We start from the raw sequence: 27,995 nt of genomic DNA on the forward strand, positions 1-27,995 counted from the left end.
TAATACAACACAGTTCATCTCTCACTACATAACTTGTATTTAAAACTAAAACACAAAATATGATCAAGATTTGTTTGGGGCCACAACAGGAATAGGTGGTTTTTTTTATGTTTTTACGGTGATTTGAATGAACACGACCTTACTTCCTGCCGCTGATGGTTATTTAAGGAGATATGTTCTGTGATTTGAAGATGAGGGAAAACGTGGGGATAAATCACACCAACCAGACCTTTATAAACCTAACCTAACCATTCTTAACCCAAGAAAGTCATAATAATATAGAAAACATTACCCTATTTTACTGATGGAGGAGGAAAAATTTATGATCTTTTATTTTTTAGTGTTTTAGGAGTTTCGTCAGGGATGGTCTTCTTGTTTTAGTGTTGAATGTGTCGAGATAAAATTTGGTAATTTATGAGGAAACCGCTACCACCGGCAAGTGCTGTTTGATTTGGGTAATTTTTCCCACATATGTTCTTACCATTATACAGTAGTGAGTATTTATCAGGAGACGACAGGATGAGGAAAACTGTGGGGTAAAACACTGAAAAACTTATCACACTCCACTAGAATTATGTCTATGTGTTTTGTACGTGAAGAAATTATTTATTAACTATAAATATTCCTCTGAATAATGTGCCGAGTCAGCAGGTGTTGTCATCTGACCCACTCGGTCCGGGCAGACTCTCACGCCCACGAAAAACTTAAATTACACCATAATGCTTCAATAAAGTTACTTTCATTCGTACCAGATATCAAAATAAGTATTTTCTGTTTAATATGGTGGGGAGTTTGCCCTCTGGCTAGGAAGTTGGGGAAGGTTAGGTAGGTTTCTTTGGTCCGGCTAAGAAGTAAGGTAAGGTTACTGTAGGTAGGTTCCTTTGGTTGGTTAGGTTAGGTTCTAATAAATATTGCCTCTTTTAAAATACTTCCTATAATGCTTAGAACAAATTGTGAAAAAATTAAACAAATCTGCAAACTATTTCTGGTGATCTTGGTGTTTTTATACATTATGTAAAATGTTTGTGCATGGGTAAATTTCTCAAGTGGTTAGGTTAGGTTTCTTTGGTTAAGTGATGTTGTGTTAGGCTGTTTATTCTCGTTTCCATTATCGTGTTCAGTATCGAGCAAAAACAGAAGCTATTCATTTGTGCCATAAATGAAGGTCCAATTGGTTGATAACGCCTCAAAAACCACCGGAAACACTCAGCCTCGACTGCTGAACCATGTCAACCCTTAACTAATAACTAGTACCCACTTAACGAGGCAGTTCATGTATGGCTCCAGGTTGTCTTGGGTACGAGATGACCTTAACCAATTTCGACTTTAATTTCTCATAGTGTTGCCGACCTAACTACACAACACATCAATCATAATTAACCTGTTTAAACTAATCCTACGCTAAAAACACGGATAAATAAAGTAATTAATCAATATTACCTTTGACCCCAGCTCCCGGACCTTCCTGGTTGTTTACTCCCAGACGAGACACTCTTCCCTGATGGTGGTCTAATGAGGCTGTTAACTCATTGATGGCTCTCACCTCCTTACACAGCCTTATGATGCCCTTTAAATAAAACTATATTAGTATGTAATTGAGTCTATGGAAATAAAATAAGCTTTTGGGGTCAACTGAAAAAACGTCAGGTATTTCACGAGTTTAACTGGATAATGTTACTTCATTGTTGGGGAAACTAAAGTAAATTATAGATCTATTACACAACTGCAAACTTTGAAGTATTCTAACTATACTCACTAACAAAACTGTACAATGGTGTAACGGTTATACCATTGTACAGTTTTGTTAGTGAGAACAGTTCTCAACCTTCTTCACTCCATTCCCCCCTTGAGGAGTTTCCAACATCCTCGTGGCCTCCTTCACTTGTCTCCCAAACTCCCCCACAAATAATGTTGAAAAATAAAATGCTTGAATCAAGCTGAAACAATATATGGTTCAGAGGCAATACACACCACTGTTTTCATGATGGTATCCCAGGCCAGATCATTCGGTCCTATTGTGGACTGTCAGTTGGTTGAAAATGTTCAAAGGAGGGCCACCAAGCTGGTGCCTGCACTTCGGCATCTCAGCTACCCTGAGAGATTGGAGCGCCTGAACTTGCCTAGCTTATACTACAGACGGGCAAGGGGGGACCTAGTTGAGGTTTATAAGCATCTCAGGGGGCACTACTCAGTTGAGTGTCCTTACTTGGAGCTGGCGGACGCTCGCCCCACAAGGGGTCACAGCTCAAGATTGAAGAAGCCGCAAGTCCGGAAAACCGTGAGGGCAAACTTTTTCGGAGTGAGGGTTGTAAACTCTTGGAACAATCTACCAGAAAGTGTTGTGACGGCACCGAGTGTGAGCTCTTTCAAGAGAAGACTTGACCAACACTGGAGCGGGTTCAGGTACATTCAGGAGCCGGTGCATGCCCAGTATTTGCCAACAGTGCGTGACAGAGACGTGACCGATCGCCCGGGCGGCTAGCGAGCCGACCTTTTGGTGAAGAATATAAAGGAAAAGAGTCGTGACCGATCGCCCAAGCGGCTAACAAGCCGATCAGTGGCGAAGAGGATAAAAGTAAAAAGTAAAAAGTGGAGTTATGAGATCGTAGTGGATTCCTCCCCTACAAGCACCGAACTTTCTCGAATTCCCCAGCCTACGCCTCCAGCGCCGCCCACGGAACGGGGGTCAACTGTCTACCCCCGCCTTATAAGGCCTGACACCGCTGTGACCAGCCTCTTTCTTCAGTGCCACCAGCAACACCTCCTCCTCCGCGCCAGCCAGCGACCTTGGCGTACCTCAAGCCTCGTGCCCTCACCACCCAGCTCTCTCTACCCAACGCTTATTACCATGCTACCTCCCAGCACCAAGCTGCACTATACATCCAATACAACATGTATACAGAGAGCACCTTGTGAGTTTCCTTCCACCCTGAGTGTGAACCAAACATCCCATACCCCACAGTCTATCTGTAGTTACTAACAATAAGTAAGGTTAGATTAACATTTGGGTTAAGTCATGATTTTAACCTAACCTAACCACAAACTCTTTAAATAACTAGATTCACTTATATTTTAATTATCTGGATTAATTATGATTATTTAACCTATATTTTAATTACCTGGATTAACTGATTAATCCACCTAACTAATCCACCAAGGTTAAAATTAATCTTCGCCTATATTTAACTGACGTTTGTTTGACGATTGTAAGCCGAGTTAATTAAGCTGTGACGTAACTACACTCTGAATGCCTATTGATTGAAACAGTTTATTTAGCCATAAAAACAGAGATACAGTCAATTAAAAATAATAATAACATGGCTGAGCCAGTTGAGAACCTGAGCACTCTTGAAGGCACCTGATATAAACTGAACATTTATCACAACGAAGTATTATGTTACATTTAGTATCATCTGGAATAGTACATTATTTTAAGGGCCTCTTACCTTCAGTGTGTCGTATTGTGAGTTCAGTATTGCTGGATATGACTCATTTACGAACCTTTCTCAAGAAACTTGCAATAGGGGTGTGGTTATCTATGCTAGGCAAGACCTTAGAGCCAGCCAGGTGAGGGTACAGGGAGAGGATGTTTTTGAAGAGTCCAAGTGGTGTAAAATTAAAATAAAGGGAGGGGACTTACTTATTGTCGGGTGTATCTACAGATCCCCAAACTGTGGCCCACTAAACCAAAAGAACTGAAGAGCCTTAATAGACAATGCAGCAATGCTCAACCCTAGCCATCTCCTTATCATGGGGGACTTTAACTATGGCGACATCGACTGGGGAAACAAGTTCACCCCAAATGACTTGAATAACCCTGCTACTCTTTTTGTAGAAACTCTGAGAGATAATTTTCTGCTCCAACATGTTAGAGACCCGACCATTGGTAGGTAGGTGGGTAGGTAAATAGAATTGGCAGGTGTGAGCAGGCATGGGCAGGCATGGGGAACTGTGGGTAGACGTGCTCTTAACTTTAAAACACCCCAAAAACGTTTCCTTAACTTCAAAACACTTTTAGTGTTAATAATCTTCCTAACATTCACAGCTGCCATGTTTACTAATGTTTATTCAATGTAAATTAACAATAAATAAAAAATATTGTAATTGGATAATTTATTATACAAGGGACTATTTTATTATTTACAAAAAATTACAACATTTTTCAGATGGCCATTAATTGTTAAATAAACCTCCACACTTTGACTGGTTGATACTGACAGTTAACAGTCTATGGTTCCTTGTTCACAGCCAGTCTACTAGAGGTACAAATACGACTCCATGTGTGAGTCCTACTCGAGCTTGAAGTCGTACTCGAGACATAAGGTCGTATTCGGGATACATATTCTAAGACTCGTACATAAACATACATACTTGAACATACATACATATACACATTGACAAAATCATACATAAAAGTTCATTTAATCTAAGATGGGAAAAATACAGTAATGTAGAATTTATTTATTGTATTTTATAATGAAGAATATTACTATTAATTCTCAAAGGTTCCTACGTTCAGTTTTCCTCCTAACTGGTGACGTATCTAATTGACTCACTTAAGCTACCACACAAAGATGGATTCTCAAAGGTTCCTACGTTAAGTTTTCCTCCTAACTGGTGATGTATCTAATTGACTCTCTTAAGCTACCACACAAAGATGGATTCTCAAAGGTTCCTACGTTAAGTTTTCCTCCTAACTGGTGATGTGAGAACGTATCTAACTGACTCACTTAAGCTACCACACAAAGATGGATTCTCAAAGGTTCCTACGTTAAGTTTTCCTCCTAACTGGTGATGTGAGAACGTATCTAACTGACTCACTTAAGCTACCACACAAAGATGGATTCTCAAAGGTTCCTACGTTAAGTTTTCCTCCTAACTGGTGATGTGAGAACGTATCTAACTGACTCACTTAAGCTACCACACAAAGATGGATTCTCAAAGGTTCCTACGTTAAGTTTTCCTCCTAACTGGTGATGTGAGAACGTATCTAACTGACTCACTTAAGCTACCACACAAAGATGGATTCTCAAAGGTTCCTACGTTAAATTTTCCTCCTAACTGGTGATGTGAGAACGTATCTAACTGACTCACTTAAGCTACCACACAAAGATGGATTCTCAAAGGTTCCTACGTTAAATTTTCTTCCTAACTGGTGATGTGAGAACGTATCTAACTGACTCACTTAAGCTACCACACAAAGATGGATTCTCAAAGGTTCCTACGTTAAATTTTCCTCCTAACTGGTGATGTGAGAACGTATCTAACTGACTCACTTAAGCTACCACACAAAGATGGATTCTCAAAGGTTCCTACGTTAAATTTTCCTCCTAACTGGTGACGTATCTAACCGACTCACTTACAGTAAGTTACCACACACAGAGACTCTACCTTAATTAGACACATTCACTTAACACTAATTAGGAGACAAAATCTACATAAATTGGACCTTAGGTAAATTGGGACACCCATTATATACTCCATTTAGTCACACCATAAAATATGACATCTCAACTATCACCAATTACCATTTCACCAAATCGACAGGTGAATAAAATTATAACTCTAATCGACACAAGACTAAAGTCATAACATTCCCCGTCGATCCAACACTGGAACGCTGGGTCAGTAAAATTGTTATTCTTCTTAAACTGTTAGACTAGACTAGACGAGAGAATTATATTCCACTCGACGTCAACTACCGGACGACCTTCCCAATTATTAAAACATAACGATGACAGATACAATTTATCCTTGGGGGCCTCGGGCAGAAAAGATGTTTTTATTATTTTCACGATAAATCTCAAAACACCAGGAATGTTTGTGTCTTAGTTGTCGCGTACCCAGTCACTTCTGTACATCTGAAAGCTACAGTACACAACTTAGGCATTACAGTACATTACAGTATTAAGTGAAATACCTAACTGGATTCTCAACATGATACAGTATTCTAACTTTCCATAATAAGGCAGATTTTGTCTCAGTAATAAGGCAGATTTCGTCTCAGTAATAAGGCAGATTTCGTCTCATTAATAAGGCAGATTTCGTCTCATTAATAAGGCAGATTTCGTCTTTGTAATTCATATTTCAGCTTAACACAAATCTGGTCTCTACACTGTCAGATTTACTCACTTTTCCGCTGGACTGTTTGATATATTGTGAGAGGTCATCTGAGATCATCTTTCTCCACTATACTTGTCAGTTAACATCAGATAACCTGTTAATGGGTCAAGTTGAAGGGTCAATGATGGCTTGTGTGTGTGTGGAGAGATGTTTACAGTGCATTTGTGTGTGTTCGTATGGAGAAAGATTAGATACACACACACACATACACACCCACCCACACCCGCACCCACACCCACACACACACCCCCTCCCACACACACAAACTCTCCCATAACTTAACCTAACCAACACTAAACCACAAATTTCTTCCAGTAATTCATATAAAAATATAGGCAGTTCAGTGAAACCTCGATATAACGGATGTCCAACTCTACCCAATCCGTTAAATGGGGGTCTCACAACTAACGGAACCTCGGTATAATGGACGTCCACCCCCTATTTGATCCATTATATAAACAATATACATTTATATAACTTTTATATATTGAAACTAAGGTGAAGAAAATTCTATATACAACAACAGTGCTCAGGTGTATGTGTGTGTGTGTGTGTGTGTGTGTGTGTGTGTGTGTGTGTGACCAGCACGTGCTATGCCAGGTCTGGGGTTAAGAGTGTCTACAAGCGCGTATGTACAAGTATTTATCAGTCGCTAATTTTCTCCCCGATTACAACAAACTAACCGATAATTACCTCCCCGATTACAACAAACTAACCGATAATTTCCACAACAGTAAATAACGCCACTTTTCTTCAGCATTTGAGTAAGAATTCAAAGCATAAACCAACAAGTACTGCATTAATTAAGTAATAACAGTAGCAGTGTGTATGGCCATTTAATAAGTGATATAAGTAGCATAAGTAAGAGTTTTATAAGTGGTTTCTGTGAAGTTGTTTCAAGAGCTATAATCTGCTTCTGTAACAACCAATACACAATCATCGCTTATTATCTATGTATGATAATGTACACATGATTATACATATACAATTATACATACATGTTATACAGGGTATCCATACAACATCTGAACCATTATAGAACTTAAATAACAGGAATTATAGCAATTATAGAATGTGGTCAACTTGTGAATATTTACTAGATGAAGAACATTAAGAGTGATGTGTTCTTCAGTATAATTATAGCAGTGTGTTCTATCTGTAATGTTATTGATGTGTTCTTCAGTATAATTATAGCAGTGTGTTCTATCTGTAATGTTATTGATGTGTTCTTCAGTATAATTATAGCAGTGTGTTCTATCTGTAATGTTATTGATGTGTTCTTCAGTATAATTATAGCAGTGTGTTCTATCTGTAATGTTATTGATGTGTTCTTCAGTATAATTATAGCAGTGTGTTCTTCAGTTATTGATGTGTTCTTCAGTATATAGCAGTGTGTTCTATAATGTTATTGATGTGTTCTTCAGTATAATTATAGCAGTGTGTTCTATCTGTTATTGATGTGTTCTTCAGTATAATTATAGCAGTGTGTTCTATCTGTAATGTTATTGATGTGTTCTTCAGTATAATTATAGCAGTGTGTTCTATCTGTAATGTTATTGATGTGTTCTTCAGTATAATTATAGCAGTGTGTTCTATCTGTAATGTTATTGATGTGTTCTTCAAGTATACCAGCATGTTCTCTCCTAACTGCGATGTTATTCGATTCTACAATGACACAAATAACTCCACACACATTCTACAACATATTTATCAACATTTGCCACATCAATCATTATACATCAACCCACATCAATCATTATACATCAACCCACATCAATCATTATACATCAACCCACATCAATCATTATACATCAACCCACATCAATCATTATACATCAAATGACGCTCTTCATTATACATCAAATGACGCTATTCACTAAACCTGACGATATAACCAAAGCATTATAGATGGCGTTATAGATATGGTGTTATTGATAGACGTCAAGGGCGATCGTTAAGGGACAACGATAGTTTAGGTTCCCTGAGACGACAACGTGACCCCATTGATCGTCACTACGGATGGGGGCTCAGTCGTGGGGACGGTGGGCGGTTGAGGCGGAGGCATACGAGGTCGTCTCATGATATGGGCGGGAGGGCGGTTTAACGACGCCGTCGGGGCCATCATGCCGTTGCTGTAGACCGGCTGGTGGCCGTTAGAGTACGTGTGAGCGGGGGAGTTGTTGTAGCTACCAGAGGACATGTCTGCGTACTCTTCCCCGTACTCTTCCACGTCCTCTGGGATATTCTCGTAAATATTATTCCCTGATGAAATAAACGAACGTCTTTTAGTGATGGCGGAAGGGGAGGGAGAGGAGGGGAGGACAGTTTTAGTGATTGGAAAGGAAGAAAATGATGTACACAAATAATAAACAAATAATACAACTAAAATAACACAACAAAAACAACTAAAGTAATACAACAAAAACAACTAAAATAATACAAAAATAAATTCAAATTCTAAAAAAATCTAAATACAGCGGAACTTTTATTTAATGAACTGTATGGAGAGGTTTTTGAAACCCTCATTTAATGAACTACAGAGAGAAACCCGATATATAGAGGTCGACAACAACATCAACTACTAACTACTATACTCGACCCTAAACGACCTCACCTGTTGTGGGGTCGCTGAGGTCGGCGTAGCTCATGGCATCGTTATGACGACTTTCTGAAGGCTTCAGGGTCACTGGTGGCTCTCGCTCCTTACCCTTCTGCTGGTGTCTCCTGGAGGAGTAGCAGAAGGTGTTAATGTTATCAGTAAAATAAATCACTGTGTCTTAAATCTTCACCTATATGCAGTAAAATAACAAGAAAATAACATATAAAATAACAGTGAATGAATCATAATGGAAAACTTTATATTCTCTTAAAGTTTTGTTCATATGTCATAAAATAACACTAAAATATTATACACAAGGGTATAATAAGACTCACGTTCTCAGGAAAATGAAGAGAAGAGCGACGACAATGACGGCAATAAGACCAACAGCTAGGCCCACGTATAGACCAGTGTTGGAGGCTTCTTCGAGAGAGCCGGGAGGACCGCCGCGAGCCTCGTTACTCGTGCCGTCGACGGTGTTGTCTTCAAAGATCCCGTAGTCGGTAATGTCCACTGTGGAATTATTAAATAACGTACACATCTCAATAAGCAACGTACACATCTCAATAAGCAATGTACACATGCCAATAAGTACTGTACATCTCAATAAGCAGCGTACACATCTCAATAAGCAATGTACACATGCCAATAAGTACTGTACATCTCAATAAGCAGCGTACACATCTCAATAAGCAATGTACACATGCCAATAAGTACTGTACATCTCAATAAGCAGCGTACACATCTCAATAAGCACTGTACTCATCTCAAGCCAGGATGGGTCCGATGGTTTCCTAAGTGCTACTCATCATGGGAGGGTTGGTATGCCTGGCTCTCTAGTTCAATGATCCTATGATATTTGGTAATGGAATATCCCGGGGCAGATCCAGGAATATCAAAGGGGGGAGGGGGAGTGTCCAAGAAGGTGTGGGTGGGGGAGCATGACCAGCTGATTGAGTCCACCCAACTGGGGGGTGCTGTAAACCCCCAGAATAATTTGTTGAAATGTGACCAATATCAAGGGCATTTTGAGGCCATTTTGAAGCCGGGTGATAGGAGATATTCTGAAGTCAATAGTAATTACTTTTTACTATACGAAAACACCTTAGTACAATACTGCATTAAAGAAGAAGTATTAGAATTTTCTGGTGTAAAGGGAGGTTGTGGACTCCAAGGACCCCCACTGGGTCTGCCCTTGATATCATATTAGTTACATCTCAATGGCTAAGACACGGGGTTCTCAAGTACAACCACGTTTACTACTGTCGCTCCTCCAGTGTGACTCATTACATGCAGTATGGTGTATAGATGAGGTTCCTGAGAGTAAGTACAGACATATTGATGTATGTATTTAACTATAAAACAAGTAAGGAAAATGTATTACATAATTAAGTAGAGTAAAAGGCAGAAAGAGGCCATAATTGTCATGTTTAATATGATCATTTAATGTTCTATACTTGGGATATAATTACTTAGTTAAGCAACATTATGCTCTTAGTTACATCTCTGTCATGCTGTAAGTAAGTCACTTGAACATTTAATTAATTTTCAATACAAGTTACATCAGTCATAATTCATATCTAACGTGTGTGTCGAGTATCATTTAAAAGAATCTCTTTACTGGGGGTAGAATTAAACAACGCAGTAGACAATTTTCTCAGTTTAAATTTGATATATGGTTATGGTAATAATCTTTTATATAAACACCAATGACAGGAAAGCTGCCTCACACACATAGGAGCTTCCAAATTGTATCACAATCTTGATAGTTTTATTTTTAGAGCTGAATGTTAATTTGATAAATAGCCCAAAACATTGATGTCATCATAGAAGGTAAGATTCATCCTTGGCTCATTGTCAGGCTGTAATTCTGCTACCTAGAAGACCAAAGAGCCACACTGTTTTATATCTGAACTTGAACAGAAACTGAACAAGACTCAATGACTCAGTAAGCAACTCAGGGAATCTATCATTGAAATTTGCTGCCATTTTTTCTTGCATAACGTGTCATCAGCATTAACCTTCCCTTCCCTGACCTGACCTGACACAAGGAGAGTAACTGCATTATTACCTCGACCATAATTTATTGTCCCGACTTAACGAGACAACACCTGGGCCACGCTCTTCATTCCTTGACACCTGGACTACCAGCTCTATGTGACCCCTTATGATGCATCTTGTGTCGTGACCCCGTGTTTGGGAACCACCGGGCTAAGATGTTAGGTAGGGTAAGGTAAGGTTAGGTTAGGTTACCACTACAACAGATAAACAAGACACTACTCACTCTTACAGAGAGGGGCTACACCAGACCACACGCCCTCAGCCGTACACGACCTGTTAAAAGGTCCGTTTAACTTGTACTTGGGGAAACACAGATACTCCACGACAGCCCCGTACAGCAACGACTCGTTTAACCTGACGATTCTTCCGTTATCTATCTCCTCTGGCATCATACACGACACCCCTGTGGAACGAGAGGTCGTCTTAGGTCGTACTGGTATAGGTGGGATGGGTTGGGCTGGGCTGGGTTGGGTTAGGTTAGGTAATCACTGGGATATATTATTAAAAGAATTCTATAACCTGTTTTTTGGGGGGCTCTGGTAACATGGATACATTATGTGGCTGCATTTATACATACATGTATTTACTTAAGTATACATGTGATTGTATACATACATGCACTGTATACTGAAAATATAGAGATGCATATATAGGAGACTTATTATTAAATTATCATCACATAAAGTTAACAAAATAATTTAAACTAACAAATATTAATGAAATAACTAAATTATTATATATAATTGATTGATTCATTGACTGATTGTGGTAATAACAAAACAGTCACACAAAACAAACAAACATTGAAATTATCACACCACAATATTATCAAAACACAAAAAAAAACATCTCGGAAGATTATCAATCACCTGGACCCCATAGCTGTGTTTATGAGTGACTCTGACCTCCAACGACAAAAACATCATCCCTCTGACAGCTAAACGTACAGACACACACACACTCAACATACATTCACATCTAGGTTGAGTTCCCGTCCAGATGCCATGAGTCTTGCAGCTCCGAGTAGACTCCCCGACCAGCACTCGGCCGACCCCACAGCTGTACACGGCCGACGACCCGACCCTGCGATCGCCTTCCTTCACCGTCAACGCTTCTGTCAATGCTGACTGTAGCTCCGGGCACATGACCTCTGTTGGCATGAGTCAGGACAACAGTTAGTGTGTTGGAAATGGTGGAAATAATGGTATCTATCCATCTATCTATCTAACTATCCATCTATCAAAACATCTATCCATCTATCTATCCATCTATCAAACCATCTATCCATCTATCTATCTATTAGCAGGTATGTTAATCAAAATATAAAAATTAGTTTACATTACTGAAATTGTTTTAAGTTATTCTTGTCAATTTGAATCACAGGCAGACCCTGAGTATGATGACTTAACCCTGAATATGATGACTTAACCCTGAGTATGATGACTTAACCCTGAGTATGATGACTTAACCCTGAGTATGATGACTTAACCCTGAGTATGATGACTTAACCCTGAGTATGATGACTTAACCCTGAGTATGATGACTTAACCCTGAGTATGATGACTTAACCCTGAATATGATGACTTAACCCTGAGTATGATGACTTAACCCTGAATATGATGACTTAACCCTGATATGATGACTTAACCCTGAGTATGATGACTTAACCCTGAATATGATGACTTAACCCTGAGTATGATGACTTAACCCTGAGTATGATGACTTAACCCTGAGTATGATGACTTAACCCTGAGTTCAATAGCATTATACTCAAGAGGTTAAGTCATCACAGGTTCAGCTCTTGAGGACGTTCTTAAGACACATTTGTACACTAGTCTAAACAAAAGCTGTGTACAGAACAATGTTTAAAATACCTCTATATCATAACTTATTTACTTCTAAAATAACTTAACAACAAATATATTGACAAAATACAGTAAATTAAAGTAAAAAATATGGCAACTTACCGACACACTTGGGCGTCTCCCCGACCCAGGTGCCGTTCTCCTGACAAAACCGTCGAATCCGTCCCTCCAGCTTCCAATGTTCGCTGCATTCATATGACACCTGAGATCCGTAGCTAGTGGTGTTGCTGAGGAGCCGGAACGTGCCCGGATTAATGCTCTCTGGCAGTCCACAGTCCACATCTGGATATAGACGGATAGATGTGAATTAAAGAGTGGGGGGGATTTATGGGTGTCAGAAGATTGAAGAGGTTTTATTTGCGTGATTGGAAACCCTCTCTTTTGGTTCACTATCAAGGAAACCTGGTTATAAATGGGTTATCACAGAGGTTGGTTTGTAGGGAAGGTTTCAAAAATGTCAGCTGATTGAGGAGGTTTCATTTGGGTGACTGGAAACCTTCTCTTCTCCTCCTCTTCTGGTTATGAAAGGATTATGACAGAGGCTGGAGTGTGGGGAAGGTTTCATGGTTGCCTTGAGTGACTGACTGACTGGTTATGAAAGGATTATGACAGAGGCTGGAGTGTGGGGAAGGTTTCATGGTTGCCTTGAGTGACTGACTGACTGGGAATGAATGTATAAGTAGGTAACTAACTGTATGACTGTCAGTAGGTGAGTGAGTGACTGACTGACTGACTGTATGAGCGAGTGTTAGAGTGACAAAGAAACAGTAATTCTCAACAATATTCCCTCCATAACATAGTACATCAACAACACTGTACTCACACTTGCACGTGGGAGATTCATTGGACCACGTCCCATCGGCCTTACAAGTCCTCATACTCTGGCCGTCCACAACATAACCTCTATCACAACGATAAGTCACGATGCTGCCAACCCTGCGGAGAATCGTTCCTGTTACTATACTGTTAATATACTGTTAATGTACTGTTAATATACTGTTAATGTACTGTTACTATACTGTTAATATACTGTTAATGTCGCCAGATACATATTAACTCTGAGGTTAGGTGGGATTTATTCATTATAAATCTGTATGTTAGTATTAGATGGGATTTATTTCATATATGCTTATGTAAATCCATTGTTTTAACGGGTAATAACCCACCCAGGCACAGGTCACCCACCCACAACGGGGGATAAGAGTAGAATAAATTAATAATACAAAATAAAAAGGTTATATTAATGTACAACAAGAAGATCCCGGAAAACCAGCTTTTTGAAGTGAGACAGATTGTATGAGTATGGAAACACAGAAGAAGGCAGAGCATTCAACAGTGTGAGGAAAGAAGGAGGTACTATACTGTAATGGGTGTGACCCACATCCAGACAGACATAGTGGACACCGCGGGCAAGACGTGTGTTACCAGCCCACGGCCTTGCTAAGTTATGTAGACTATATAGGTATTACTGCTGTGGGATTAACTATATACCTGTGGGATTAACTACAGCTCCTCCCCGACTTACGACCACCCGCACTTACGACCTGCCTCAGTCGTACCAAAATTTTGTTAAATTACTTATTTTCGAGTCCCGACGTCAGTACACAGACAAAATTTTTGTTTGTAATTCACCTTAAAATGGCTGGCAAGCTTAAAAGAGAGAGTTTTGTGGTGCTGAGACGAAAAAGAGACACCCATTTTAGATTTTCTATGTATTATTTAAGCATTTCCGACTTACGACCTGGATTTGGGTCCCTAACCCCGTCGTAAGTCTGGGAGGAGCTGTATACCTGTGGGAGTAGTTACGTCCAAAGATCGTTAACTACCGTCCTATTACTTAAATATTGATATTGGTGATTTCATTGGGGTATCATTCCAGTACTATACCTGTAGGTGCTGTCCAGGGAGACGTGTTCTCGTCTCCGAGCTATGGTCGTGCTCATGCGACGGTCGTTACCAGCGACGGAAATCTTGGTCTTAGGAGGGTGCTGAGGCTCGGGGCAGCGGATCTCTGTCAATAGAACGTGTTGGTTAGGTTAGGGTATGTTATGGTTAGGCTAGGGTAGGGTAAGTTTGGTTAGGTTAGGTTCTTTCACCTTAATATTAACTACACTAATGCTAACTTAATCCAACAAAACATTAACCTATCCTCACCCAGATTAACATACTGTACCACTAATCTTACCTAACCTTCTTTAGTGAATGACAGGAACAATGTGAAGATGTTTTAAGACACACACACACTACCTCACCTTCACACTTGGGTTGTTCACCACCCCATTTAGAGTCTCTGCCACACACGCGGTATTTCTCTCCAACTAAGCGGAAGTTCGGGTTGCAGACGTATTCTAGCTGAGTGTCCAAGAACGTAGATTCGTTTACATACAAAACTTCGCCCCGAGACATGGTCGGTACGCTCCCGCAGTCCACATCTGGGGAGAGGATGCGTATTAGACATGTTTGTGCTGTTAGTGAGATAATTATATGTGTTTATGTTGATTTACCATGTACAGGGTGTCTTATAGGTCACACACACACATGTACAGGGTGTCTTATAGTTCACACACACACATGTACAGGGTGTCTTATAGTTCAAACACACACATGTACAGGGTGTCTTATAGGTCACACACACACATGTACAGGGTGTCTTATAGTTCAAACACACACATGTACAGGGTGTCTTATAGTTCACACACACATGTACAGGGTGTCTTATAGTTCACACACACATGTACAGGGTGTCTTATAGTTCACACACACATGTACAGGGTGTCTTATAGTTCACACACACATGTACAGGGTGTCTTATAGTTCACACACACATGTACAGGGTGTCTTATAGTTCACACACACATGTACAGGGTGTCTTATAGTTCACACACACATGTACAGGGTGTCTTATAGTTCACACACACACATGTACAGGGTGTCTTCACACACACATAGTGTCACACACACATGTTCACACACACATACAGGTGTCTTATAGTACACACACACATGTACAGGTGTCTTATAGTTCACACACACATGTACAGGGTGTCTTATAGTTCACACACACATGTACAGGGTGTCTTATAGTTCACACACACATGTACAGGGTGTCTTATAGTTCACACACACATGTACAGGGTGTCTTATAGCTCTCACACACACACATACAAGGGTGTCTAATGTTCATATAAACACAGATATGTTATCAGAGTGACAACAACATAATGACAGTAAACTCACAAGTACAGGAGGGAACATCACCGCTCCACACTCCACTGCGGGTACAAACACGGATGTTGTCTCCGGTCAGAAAGTGGCCGTGCTCACAGTGGTACTCGACCTCTGCGTGGACGTCGAAGCTGTAGCCAGTCACGAACCCTCCGTGGGGTACTATAGGCTCGTTACATGTCACAACTGTAAGAGGTGATTAATGAGGGTACACTAGTTGAGTAATTAATTCACATACAAAGTAAAATTCGAGTAGCATCTAATTAAAAATAAGAGCCAAAATTATAGGTTTATAATTTGAAAATATCGCCATAATAATTGAAGCTTTCAAATGTGATCATAATGCTGAGGGCAACAACAGCATCCAGGATCCAAGACATGCTAGGTCATGTATTGTAACCAGTAGAGTGAAGGTGGATGGAGACAGAGTGTTGTACAGTATGTGGAGACTGTACTGGAGACTGGCAGGATTACATGGAGACTGTACTGGAGACTGGCAGGATTACATGGAGACTGTACTGGAGACTGGCAGGATTACATGGAGACCACTGTAGCTATAATGTTCTAAATATACTAAAATAATTGTTGTTGAATATAAATACAGTAATTCTTTATTATATCTATTACTTATTGACAGTTTTTAGATATGTAAATAATTTTTGTCGCAAGTTTTGATACAACAATTTGCTCTGGTGTTTCCATACATCTATAATTCGTATACTTTATGGGCCCATGCAATTCAAATTTTCGAGGTTGTACTGTAGTAGTAGTAGTAGTAGTAGTAGTAGTAGTAGTAGTAGTAAATTAGTCGCAGTTAATCAATTTCAGGATGGTGTTCAAGGTAATGGTTAGGTTCGCCAGTGCAGTTGGTGAGTGTCGGTCTTCTCGACTATTCCTTGACACTGGTCATGCAGCTTGTTAACTCAGGGTGTGTGTTGTATTGGTGACAGCTCACACAAAACACTGGGTCATGCAGCTGTAAACTTAGGGTGTGGTTTTGTGTTGGTGACAGCTTCTACACCTTAAACACGGGTCATACAGCCTGTTAACTTAGGGTGTGGTTGTGGTGTTGGCAGCCTTCACATAAACACTGTCATGCAGCTCATTAACTTAGGGTGTGGTTGTTGTGTTGGTGACAGCTTCTACACATTAAACACTGGTCATGCAGCCGAAACCTAGGGTGTGGTTTTAGAGTTATGACAGCTTCTACACCTTAAACACTGGGTCATGCAGCTCGTTAACTTAGGGTGTGGTTGTTGTGTTGGTGACAGAGCTACATTACTTAAACACTGGGTCATACAGCTCGTTAACTTAGGGTGTGGTTGTTGTGTTGGTGACAGCTTCTACACCTTAAACACTGGGTCATGCAGCTCGTTAACTTAGGGTGTGGTTGTTGTGTTGGTGACAGCTTCTACTCCTTAAACACTGGGTCATGCAGCTCGTTAACTTAGGGTGTGGTTGTTGTGTTGGTGACAGCTTCTACTCCTTAAACACTGGGTCATGCAACTCATTAACTTATGGTGTGGTTGTAGTGTTGGTGACAGCTTCTACACCTTAAACAAACTCACAGCTGTCCTCGAACATGAGAGCCAAAGATTATAGTGGTAGTAGAATTATCAGTGTTACTATTATCACCACCACCATCTTACCATCACACAGAGGAGAAACATCGCTCCAGTGGCCATCATCAAGACACACCCTCTCCTCAGGGCCGTCCAACCAGAAGTCGTCGCCACACTCGTACCTCGCCATTGACCCGAGATAAGTGGTGCCATTAACCAGGGTCATCTGTGAGTGAGAGGGAGGTGTTAGTGGCCTGTTTTACCTAATTATTTAACACCTTAACCTAACCTAACTTAACCTAGTCTAGTCTAACCTTCCCTAACCTAACCAAATCTGATGTAACTTAATCTAACCTAATAAAACTTAACTTACCTACCCATCCAACCAATCCCAAACTGCCCAGACCAATCCCAGACTCACCTGACCATCTCTCAGGTCCTCGGGGATGCCACAGTCGATGAACCTACAAGTGGGAGCCACACCTGACCAGATCCCTCCCAGTGTACAGGACACAGTCTGTAAAAAAATTAAACAACATCAACAACGAGACGTCTTCTGGGAGCCACACCTGACCACATCCCTCCCGGTGTACATGAGACAGTCTGCAAACAACAACAGTCAAGACACCTACTTTAAAGGACTGGGTGGGTGGGAGGGTGTGGGGGGGTGGGAGGGGGTACTGTCTGGGATAAGAATGTAGGACTCAGTAAACATATTAGCCTGGTACTGGACTCTGCTGCGGGTCATCAGTCTTGGTAACATTTTAATAATAACTTGGAACAAACTGTCGTCTTGGTCCATTTTTGCTGCCATAGTGAAGTTTTATATAAGAGTAACAATAATGTAACAAAGGAACTGTTTCTTCTCTATAAAGTTGTGAACGTAAAACATATTGAGATAAGTTATTTAGTGATGATGATGACAAACTGCAGATTAACAACAGCTTAACAAGTGATTAACAACAGCTTAAAAAGTGATTAACAACAGCTTAACAATAATAATGCATCAAAAACAACTCCCATGGCTACCAGTAATGACCACTAAGTTACATATATACTTCAGGAACTACATATTAACGACCTAACTCGAGTATTTACCATTCAGACATCACAAACACCTAAATTGTTATGAGTACCACACATATTGCAGTCTGCAGTGAGTTAATTTGCCTCAAGTATTTGGATTTTCATATTTAAATCGATTGTCATATTTTTAGTTGAACCCAGAAGCAATTTTTATACAGTACAATATTGTGGTCTAGTCCAACACCAATTTGTTCACCTTTTGGGTTGAAAATTATATTTTTAAGCAATATTTTCAAGTTTATTCTCATTATTATATTACCACAAAGAAAAAAACCCTGTATTTTCACTGTTAGTTATAGATTATGATTATTTTTATACCTATGATTCATAAACTGTCTTAAAAATAGTGATATAATTACTCAACACACCTTAAGACCCTGTAAATTATAGCCAACACACCTTAAGACCCTGTAAATTATAGCCAACACACCTTAAGATCCTGTAAATTATAGCCAACACACCTGAAGACACTGTAAATTATAGCCAACACACCTTAAGACCCTGTAAATTATAGCCAACACACCTTAAGACCCTGTAAATTATAGCCAGAGTCACAGGTAAACGCGGTAGTGTCACCAGCCCGGCGGCCACTCATCTCAACCTTGCCGTGGACAGGCGGTACAACGTCCGGACACCAAGAATCTGTTGGTACGATGTTATGGTACAATTTGGATACGATTTATCACGTGTTTTTACGGTGCAATTTTATATATCCGTCTATCGATCTATTTATCAATCTATCTGTCAATCAATCTATCTGTCAGTCAATATATGTACAAGAACCAGGACCCCAGGCCAGAAGAGAACTAACACAGGCACTCTGGAGACTCGGGCGACCACGATCCATCCTCGGAACAAAGAGCCGAGTTCTCCCCTGCGATGGTGTAGTTCTCCTGACACTCGTACACCACCTTGGCCCCATAGGTCGTTCGGTCGTTCACTAGCACGAAGGATCCGTGTTCGATCTCTTTAGGGGAGCCGCAGTCCATGTCTGGAATGGGGGGAGGGGGGTTAAATTGTTAGGTGTGTGTGTGTGTGTGTGTGTGTGTGTGTGTGTGTGTGTGTGTGTGTGTGTGTGTGTGTGTGTGTGTGTGGGTGTGTGTGTGTGTGTGTGTGTGTGTGTGTGTGTGTGTGTGGGTGTGTGTGGGTGTGTGTGGAAGAGTAGTTAACTATGTGTGAATGTATGAGTGTATGTATGAGTGTATGTATGTGTGTATGTACAGTATGTATGTATGACAATAATTAATACAGTAATAAATATAATAAAAACTATTTAATTATGATCTCAATTGTTTCATTAATGAGTACAATATAACATTAATGTACTCAAGTTAAGTACATTACAATTTTCCTTTCTCTCATAAACACATCAATACATCTTAAAAAAATGTACTCAGTTACATATACTTCCATCTTGACACATGTACTCTACAAACATTACATTTTATCTGTGTACTCAAGTTACATTACAATTTTCGTTGCTGTGATAAACACCAAACCTCTTTAGGCCTGTACTGTGTTGTGTGCTGTACTCACATTTACACTTAGGTGCTGAACCACTCCAGAAGCCAGTAGGTAAACAGGTTCTGGAGGAGTCACCCAGCACCACGTTCCCCTCAGGACACTCGTAGGTGACCGTCGACCCCGTGGAGGTGTCCTGGCTGTTGACGGTGGTGTTCTCGTGCTTGTCGGGGGAGCCACAGGAGGTTGGTCCTGTCAACGGGGGAAGTTTTGAGTTATTGTGTTTTATGGGGGAACCTAACCTAACCTACCTACCCTAATCCACGCTAACCTAACCTACCCTAAACTAACATACCCTAATCCACCTTAACTTACCCTAAACTACCCTAATCCACCCTAACCTACCTTAATCCACCCCTCCCTACCTTAATCCACCCCTCCCTACCTTAATCCACCCCACCCTACCCTAAACGACCCTAACCTAATCCACAAAACTCACTAAATTGACATATCCAGTGTAGATAGTTGAGCTCACAACCGACATCGTTCCAGGTCCACTCTCGTCCACCGTCCAGCACCACACAGTTCTGTTCACCGTTGTAGTTGTTGGGTTGATCGTGGCCCCACCGAGGGTTCTCCACTACCCCGTCTGCAAAAACAAACACATTAACAACAACCACATACATAAGGTACCAATATCTCAATAAACAAATAAATACAATAAATAACGACAAAACTACCCGCAATTACCCTCAAAAAATAACCATAGTTCCATTAAAATTCTTCCAAACTTTATTTAAATTAGTTACAAAAAATAATGTAGTGGCTATTTTACCGTGACCAGTTATGTTAATTAACTATATGGGGTTATTATCCTTTTGTGATGGAAGATATATTATAAAAAAATGTTATAATTGATGATATATAACTTATGGTTAAGACAAAGTTGTTATAAGACAATTAAGAGACAAACTGGGATAAAAGTGATAATTTAAAGCCCTAATATAAGTACATCTCAATGACGCTCATATGAGGTACCTTCTTATTTTCACTTATTTTTGTTGATTAACTTAACTTATTACGTATTATAACTCACCAACATGTAGAGTTATATGTTGTCTTAATTATCTCTTCCGGATTAATGGCCCTTGTGGGTTATTATGCCGTAAATTAACATAAAACAGATAAACAAATGGAATTCCTGGACCAAAAGCTCCACCATGTTTACATCTGAGTCAAATAAAAACTAAAATAATTATTATCTTTTACTTAAATTCTTATAAAATCGTATCTATCAATCAATTATCTTATCACTTTAATAAAAACTAATCTCTAATTAATAAATGACTTAAGTTATTTATTTAAACTACATTTATTATATATTAACTTCAACTATAATTTGATCATAATAACAAAGGGACCAATTATATAAACGTATTTTTCAATTAATTTTCTTATTTCTTTTTAAGTATTTTTGACAATTTTTAGATTAATTATATTTATTTATTTTTGTTATTGATATTTTTGTCGATAAATTGTCTTAATATAAACGTAACTGAGGGATCATATATATATACTTATACTTATATAGATAGATAGATGGATAGAAGGATAGATAGAACACTTACCATCCACCCATCGCCAAGTTCTGGACACAAAATGAGGCTCTCGCTGGGCGCCTATCCAGACTAACATCGTCTTCATCTTGTCCTTGACCCTATCGAGCTCTGAGGTCAAGTAGGCGTGGGTAGCTTGTCCTATACCATGGATCAGGTCACCTCCTTGAGTCTGGCAGTACTGGCGACCCTGGTTAAAGTCTCCCCCTTCACTGATCTGTGGGGTGAGAAGAGAGTTTGGTGGGGTGTGTTTGGTTTATGTCTTGACCCACACCCACACCCCACCCACACTCGCCCACACCCCACACCCCACACCCCCCACACACACACACACCTGGCGACCCTGGTTAAAGTCTCCCCTTCACTGATCTGTGGGTGAGAAAGAGTTTGGTGGGGTGTGTTTGGTTTATCTTGACCCACACCCACACACCCCATCCCCCACACACACACCCACACACACACACACCTGCTGACCCTGGTTAAAGTCCCCCCTTCACTGATCTGGGTGAAAGAGAGTTTGGTGTGGGTGTGTTTAGTTTCTGTCTTGACCCACACCCCACACCCACCCACCCCTCCCACCCACACACCCCCACACACACACACACCTGGCACCCTGGTTAAAGTCTCCCCCTTCACTGATCTGTGGGGGTGAGAAGAGATTGGTGGGGTGTGTTTCAGTTTATCTTGACCCACACCACACCCCACCCACACACACCACACACCCCGCCCACACACACCCCACACCAACACCCCCACATCAAACCTTTCACAAAACAATAACAATATTCCATCTTACCTGAAGTTCATAACAAGTCTGATTAAAGATGCTTAATGAGGTGACCTGAGCCTTATCGGTGCACCTCTCCTTAGAAAACTCTGAAACGAAATAGAGATGGTATTAACCCCTTGAGTATGATGATTTAACCCCTTGAGTATGATGATTTAACCCCTTGAGTATGATGATTTAACCCCTTGAGTATGATGATTTAACCCCTTGAGTATGATGATTTAACCCCTTGGTATGATGATTTGCTTGTAGTATGATGATTTACTTGTAGTGGGATGATTTAACCCCTTGAGTATGATGATTTAACCCCTTGAGTATGATGATTTAACCTTAGTGGGATGATTTAACCCTTGGTATATGATGATTTAACCCTTAGTATGATGATTTAACCCCTTTAGTGATGATTTAACCCCTTGAGTATGATGATTTAACCCCTTAGTATGATGATTTAACCTTGAGTAAGATGATTTAACCTTGTAGTATGATGATTTACCCCTTGAGTATGATGATTTAACCCTTGAGTATGATGATTTAACCCCTTAAGTATGATGATTTAACCCCCTTAGTATGATGATTTAACCTTGAGTATGATGATTTAAACCCTTTAGTATGATGATTACCCTTGGAGTATGATGATTTAACCCCTTGGTATGATGATTTAACCCCTTGAGTATGATGATTACTATGAGTGATGATTTAACCCTTGAGTATGATGATTTAACCCCTTAGGTATGATGAGTTAACCTTGAGTATGATGATTTAACCCTTTAGTATGATGATTTAACCCCTTACCTAATATATTTCAACAACAAAACAAGTTCCCATAATTAACTCCTAGACGCATCATTACACAAACCAAAACAAAGAACGGAAGTATTGTTCGAGAAAAAAATGAAGCCATTAATCACGGACTTTATACACTTTCTCCCTCTTGTTTTCAAATGGCGGCCGTAATCCAAAATGGCTGTCGTGAGATCTGAGAGACTACGGACATAAATTAAATTTCAAGGTTAATTTCACCCGTAATAATATCTTTAGGGAGTAATTTTTAATATTTGTGTCGTGAAGTAATAAAAATAGAATTTTTTATTCAAATTTGTTCACTTGTTTTTATTTTTACTTGTTGTCATTGTTAATTGATTTTCGTGTTTCTTGTTGTGTTATTAGCTTATGTGTACTGGGAGCAAAATGGCCTCGTGTGTGTCTGAAAGGCATTTGTATAAACTGTCATGTTTATTCTCTGGAATAATGCTATTAAAGATAATATGACAGCTAGCTCGTGTGTGTGTGTGTGTGTGTGTAGGGCATTTAATTTAATAGTTAGCTAGTAACTATATCGCCAACATGACTGACAAGACCTTTAAATCGTCCAAATTTATGAATGAAAAATTTGAGGAATTTGGCGCGAAATTTTAGGTAAACATAAACATAGTTGTGTCCGTATGTGCTGAAATGACAGCGACTTTGTTCTATTTTAAAGAATAATAATATAGATTTACCTAATTTAACTCAACAAATATCAATGATACTTTCCTTCGTTATTGACTTATATATTTAGTTATTCTAAAAAAGAAGCTTAGCAAATAATACCAATTTATAAAATTTATATTTCGTCATTTACGGAAAGGAAGACAATGGTTACCTATTCGAAGTATTTATAAACAGTATTGCCAACCATATTCTAAAAAATAATTCAATTTATTATTGCGTAAAATACTAAAAAAAACTCGACAATAAGCGAATTATGGAATTATGAGGCAGGAATGACTTTTCTATCTATATATACAACGGTTGATGCAATAAAAACATCATTTCATCAGTCGATATTTGAATTTAGAAATTCATGCAATTGCAACATCATTTAGCATACGTAATTAAGCAACACTCGACGTATAAATAACATATCCTGAAAATACTTTAGACGAGAATGATTATGAAAGTTTTGGATTTTTTTAACTGATAAATAAGACGGAAATTTATTTTTACAGTAATTTCCTGGAAGCTGAGAGGGCGGTGGTGAGAGGATGACTTGGCAACACCTGCATCTGTGTCAAGCCGAGGAAATAATGAAAACTGGGCCTTACTTTTTCTCTCGTTAAAGACCAAAATTATTTAAAGTTACAAACACGTTAGCTCAAATTATATTATCGTCCTTATGGTGTTGGTATATAGTTTATTTTTAGATATTAATGCAAATATAAGATAATGCCGCTTCTTTAGTTTATTTTACTTCTATGTAGATAAATAACACAACATGGCCTTAGATACGTTGGTAAATAAAGGTTAAAATGCCTATACTATGAGCTGCCAGAGGTGACTCAGTATCGGGCGTGGTCATCTCAGGTAACTAAACCAGTCGTCATAAAACCTTTCCTATTATCACATATTTTAAGTAAGTTTCTAAGTAAAATTTAACATTATTTAACTAAAAAATAATACAATTTATAACTCATAAATAATTAGAGTTGTCTTTGGTGTTTTAAAGGAGTTAGTAAGTGTTATAAAGAGTTTGTGGTGTGGGGGCGGCGCTGTACATCTGGCAGCCAAGGTCACACAGGTTAGAGAGAGAGAGAGAGAGAGAGAGAGAGAGAGAGAGAGAGAGAGAGACAGACAGACAGAGAGACAGAGAGATATACCCACCTTGTGTAGAATAAACAGAGACTTCACAGAGAGACATTGAGCCTTCAACACCAACCATCTGCACAAACACGTATCTCCCCTTCATAGCGCGAGCACACGTGAACTGTTTACTGGCGCCTTCCTCTGTCGGGGCAAGATAGTGCTGTGTTAGTGATGATGGTGGTGGTGGTGATGGTGATGGTGATGGTGGTGGTGGTGATGGTGATGGTGGTGGTGGTGGTGGTGATGATGGTGATGATGATGATGGTGATGGTGGTGGTGGTGATGGTGATGGTGATGATGGTGATGGTGGTGGTGATGGTGATGGTGATGGTGGTGGTGATGGTGATGGTGGTGGTGGTGATGAGATTAAAAATAATAATAATAATGATACTACCACCACTACTACTACTACTACTACTACTAATGATAATAATAATAATATATGCCAACAGAAATGTCTACAGCAACGATTACAACCAACAGAATTGTCTATGACCAACGGTAAACGGTAACAGGGCCCATACAACCATCAACAGAAGCAATATGACCAACGGTATACGGTAACAGGAGACGAACGGGTGGAGCCTCAGACAACTCAGCTAACAGGATATTGTCAAGGCTACCAAGATACCGCCTCACTTGGCCTCCTACACCTGTTGTTGAGGAGGCGAGCGAAGGTCCGCCTGGCGTTAACGTGGCTTAGATTATAGTTATAGAGAGGAAATGATTGCCTGGTTAAGCCTAGTGCCTGACGATGTGCTTGCTTAAGGGTCTGGGTTAAGTTTGTCGTTATTGGGTGGAATTAAACGCCTGGCGAAGCTAAGTGCCTGTACTGACGATGATTTTGGGGCTAATGATCATTCTATGCACGTGAGTGTGTGTGTGTGTGTGTGTATACCTGTGTGCATGAGTGTGTATACCTGTGTACCTGTGTGTGTGTATGTGTGTATACCTGTGTACCTGTGTGTGTATGTCTGTGTACCTGTGTGTGTATATATGTGAATACCTGTGTACCTGTGTGTACAGTATATGTGTATACCTGTGTACCTGTATGTGTGTGTGTGTGTGTGTCTGTACAAGTCCTAGCAAGTGAAAGTTATGGATTACTTTCTTGGTTCATGTTGAAATCTCCTGGCGATTTTCACACACACACACACACACACACACACACACACACACACACACACACACACACAGTCATCAGGTACCCGGAAGATATATCTCCACCCTCACATTTAGAAAGTAAACATTGGTCAAGCTAGCGAGGCGAACGAGCGGATGTCAACAGAGACCTTTAAGCACAACTTCCGCCTCTAAGTAATCTTGGCGCGTTTTTTTGTGAATTCCCATTGGTGTGATATGATGACGTAATCTTGGCGCCCTTTTCTAGTTTTTTTCTGATTGGCTATACTTGATTTAATGCGATTACGTAAATTTGGAGCATTATTTTTGCGAATTCTGATTGGCTGCGAACTAATAGCGTCATTCACACTTATCTAACCTCTCTTCTGATTGGCTAAATGTGAAACTCGATAAACAAATAATAATAATAATAATTCTGATAACCAAATAAGGTAGAAACACGTCTTAACCAATGAGATTTATGTCAAGTTTAAATTCTCGCTTTCTATTCGCTATTTTCTGCTCGTCAGCAAGATGCTTAAAGTTCCAGTATTATGTCAATCTTATGGTTAACAAATGACTACATAAGTCTGTGTTTAAGTCGAGGTTTTATAAGTGGACGTTTACTTAAATAACTTGAGGTTATGTCACTTTCCCGCCACAACCACAACAATAATAACAAAGATGGCCGCTCAGTGTTGCCAACTGATAGTAATTTAATGAGGATTTTCTCTATTCTGGCAGTACGACCTACCAATGAGATGCCAGAGTGGTAGTGACGTCATGTTGCAACAAGGATCTTCAGCCTATCAGTGAGATACCAGAGTGATAATGACATAATGTGGCATGGTTCAGCCAACCAATGAGATACCAGCTTTATAATGACGTCATATTGTGGCAGGAGTTTTCAGCGAATCAGGTATTACATATAAAAGCTCATCTTAATGACTCATTAAGATGTAAATTTTATGACCAAGATGGCGTCTTTAGTGTTATATTGAGTTAAAGGGAAGAAATTATCCCACAAATCTTCAAGAATCGTGACCTAAGCGACTGATCGGCTCCACCAATCACTAAGAAACATGTTTAATGACAATTTTAATACTGACCTATCCGGCCAATCAATAACAAGTTCATCAATGACGTCACAGTACCCCTGACCCATCCAATCTATCATAAACTACCTCATTAATGACATCATCAAATCCCTATCATATCTAACCAATCATAAACCACCCATGAATTCACAACAATTCTCCAACCTATCATAAACAATGACATCAATGACGTAATTGCCCCAGACCTATTCACCCAATCATAAACCGGTACTGGCATGACGTTGGCTGAAAACGTTACCAGATACCACTTGATTTACTTTCACTTATCCCGTACGTCCACCTGACCATCGCCTTCTTACATAAGTTAATAAATAACGTACACATAACTCTTACAATATCTTACAACAGACCGAAAAGTTACTTGTAAATTATTACAGGTTAAAGCGGTGATTCTAAGTAATATTAACAATAAAGTAACTTGTAATTTAAATATTTTTGACGAGTAACTTAGAATATTAAGTAATTTACCTTTTAATTAGTACACAATATTGATATAACTTAGAAACACCTGACTACAGCAGTATTATAAGTAAGAAACACCTGACTACAGTAGTATTATAAGTAAGAAACACCTGACTACAGTAGTATTATAAGTAAGACACACTTAACTCACCTATAGTGCCAGGGTACCAAGCACAAAGTCTGTTCCGCTGAATGTTTGTAGAATCACCAACACGGATTTCAATATCTTGTACTGGCTGGTGTCCTGACGAGAGCACAAGACACGGATTAATGGTTTGAGCACACG

The 27,995-nt window shown here is 39.6% G+C and overlaps 1 protein-coding gene and 1 long non-coding RNA gene across 5 annotated transcripts in view; both read right to left on the reverse strand.

The window, feature by feature from the left end:
• The window catches only part of LOC121870199, a 5,226-nt gene extending 3,204 nt beyond the window's left edge, over positions 1-2,022 (reverse strand). The window contains exons 1-2 of one of the 2 annotated variants that reach the window (XR_006089674.1): positions 1,972-2,022; positions 1,441-1,567 (exon numbers count right to left, since the gene is read on the reverse strand). This is a non-coding gene — a long non-coding RNA (uncharacterized LOC121870199). Of the gene's footprint in view, positions 1-1,440; positions 1,568-1,756; positions 1,939-1,971 lie in introns of those variants that run through there. The other variant, XR_006089675.1, reaches the window with a different exon arrangement.
• A 5,560-nt stretch (positions 2,023-7,582) lies between these two features.
• LOC121870200 (sushi, von Willebrand factor type A, EGF and pentraxin domain-containing protein 1-like) overlaps positions 7,583-27,995 on the reverse strand; it is a 38,900-nt gene continuing 18,487 nt past the window's right edge. For all 3 annotated transcript variants that reach the window (XM_042371964.1, XM_042371965.1, XM_042371966.1), the window contains 20 exons: positions 27,861-27,953; positions 25,026-25,148; positions 22,395-22,474; positions 21,611-21,815; positions 20,482-20,631; positions 20,058-20,234; positions 19,333-19,512; positions 19,045-19,163; positions 17,857-17,952; positions 17,523-17,661; positions 15,886-16,059; positions 14,901-15,080; positions 14,536-14,659; positions 13,472-13,584; positions 12,751-12,930; positions 11,754-11,933; positions 11,007-11,186; positions 9,058-9,235; positions 8,738-8,847; positions 7,583-8,385 (listed from right to left, as the gene is read on the reverse strand). In XM_042371964.1, coding sequence (XP_042227898.1) covers positions 8,096-8,385; positions 8,738-8,847; positions 9,058-9,235; positions 11,007-11,186; positions 11,754-11,933; positions 12,751-12,930; positions 13,472-13,584; positions 14,536-14,659; positions 14,901-15,080; positions 15,886-16,059; positions 17,523-17,661; positions 17,857-17,952; positions 19,045-19,163; positions 19,333-19,512; positions 20,058-20,234; positions 20,482-20,631; positions 21,611-21,815; positions 22,395-22,474; positions 25,026-25,148; positions 27,861-27,953 — 3,071 coding nt within the window. In that variant the 3' untranslated portion in view covers positions 7,583-8,095. The remainder of the gene's footprint in view (positions 8,386-8,737; positions 8,848-9,057; positions 9,236-11,006; positions 11,187-11,753; positions 11,934-12,750; positions 12,931-13,471; positions 13,585-14,535; positions 14,660-14,900; positions 15,081-15,885; positions 16,060-17,522; positions 17,662-17,856; positions 17,953-19,044; positions 19,164-19,332; positions 19,513-20,057; positions 20,235-20,481; positions 20,632-21,610; positions 21,816-22,394; positions 22,475-25,025; positions 25,149-27,860; positions 27,954-27,995) is intronic.

This window comes from Homarus americanus, unplaced genomic scaffold (assembly GCF_018991925.1).
Source record: "Homarus americanus isolate GMGI-L3 unplaced genomic scaffold, GMGI_Hamer_2.0 scaffold37663, whole genome shotgun sequence".
NCBI classification, from domain to species: Eukaryota; Metazoa; Arthropoda; class Malacostraca; order Decapoda; family Nephropidae; genus Homarus; species Homarus americanus.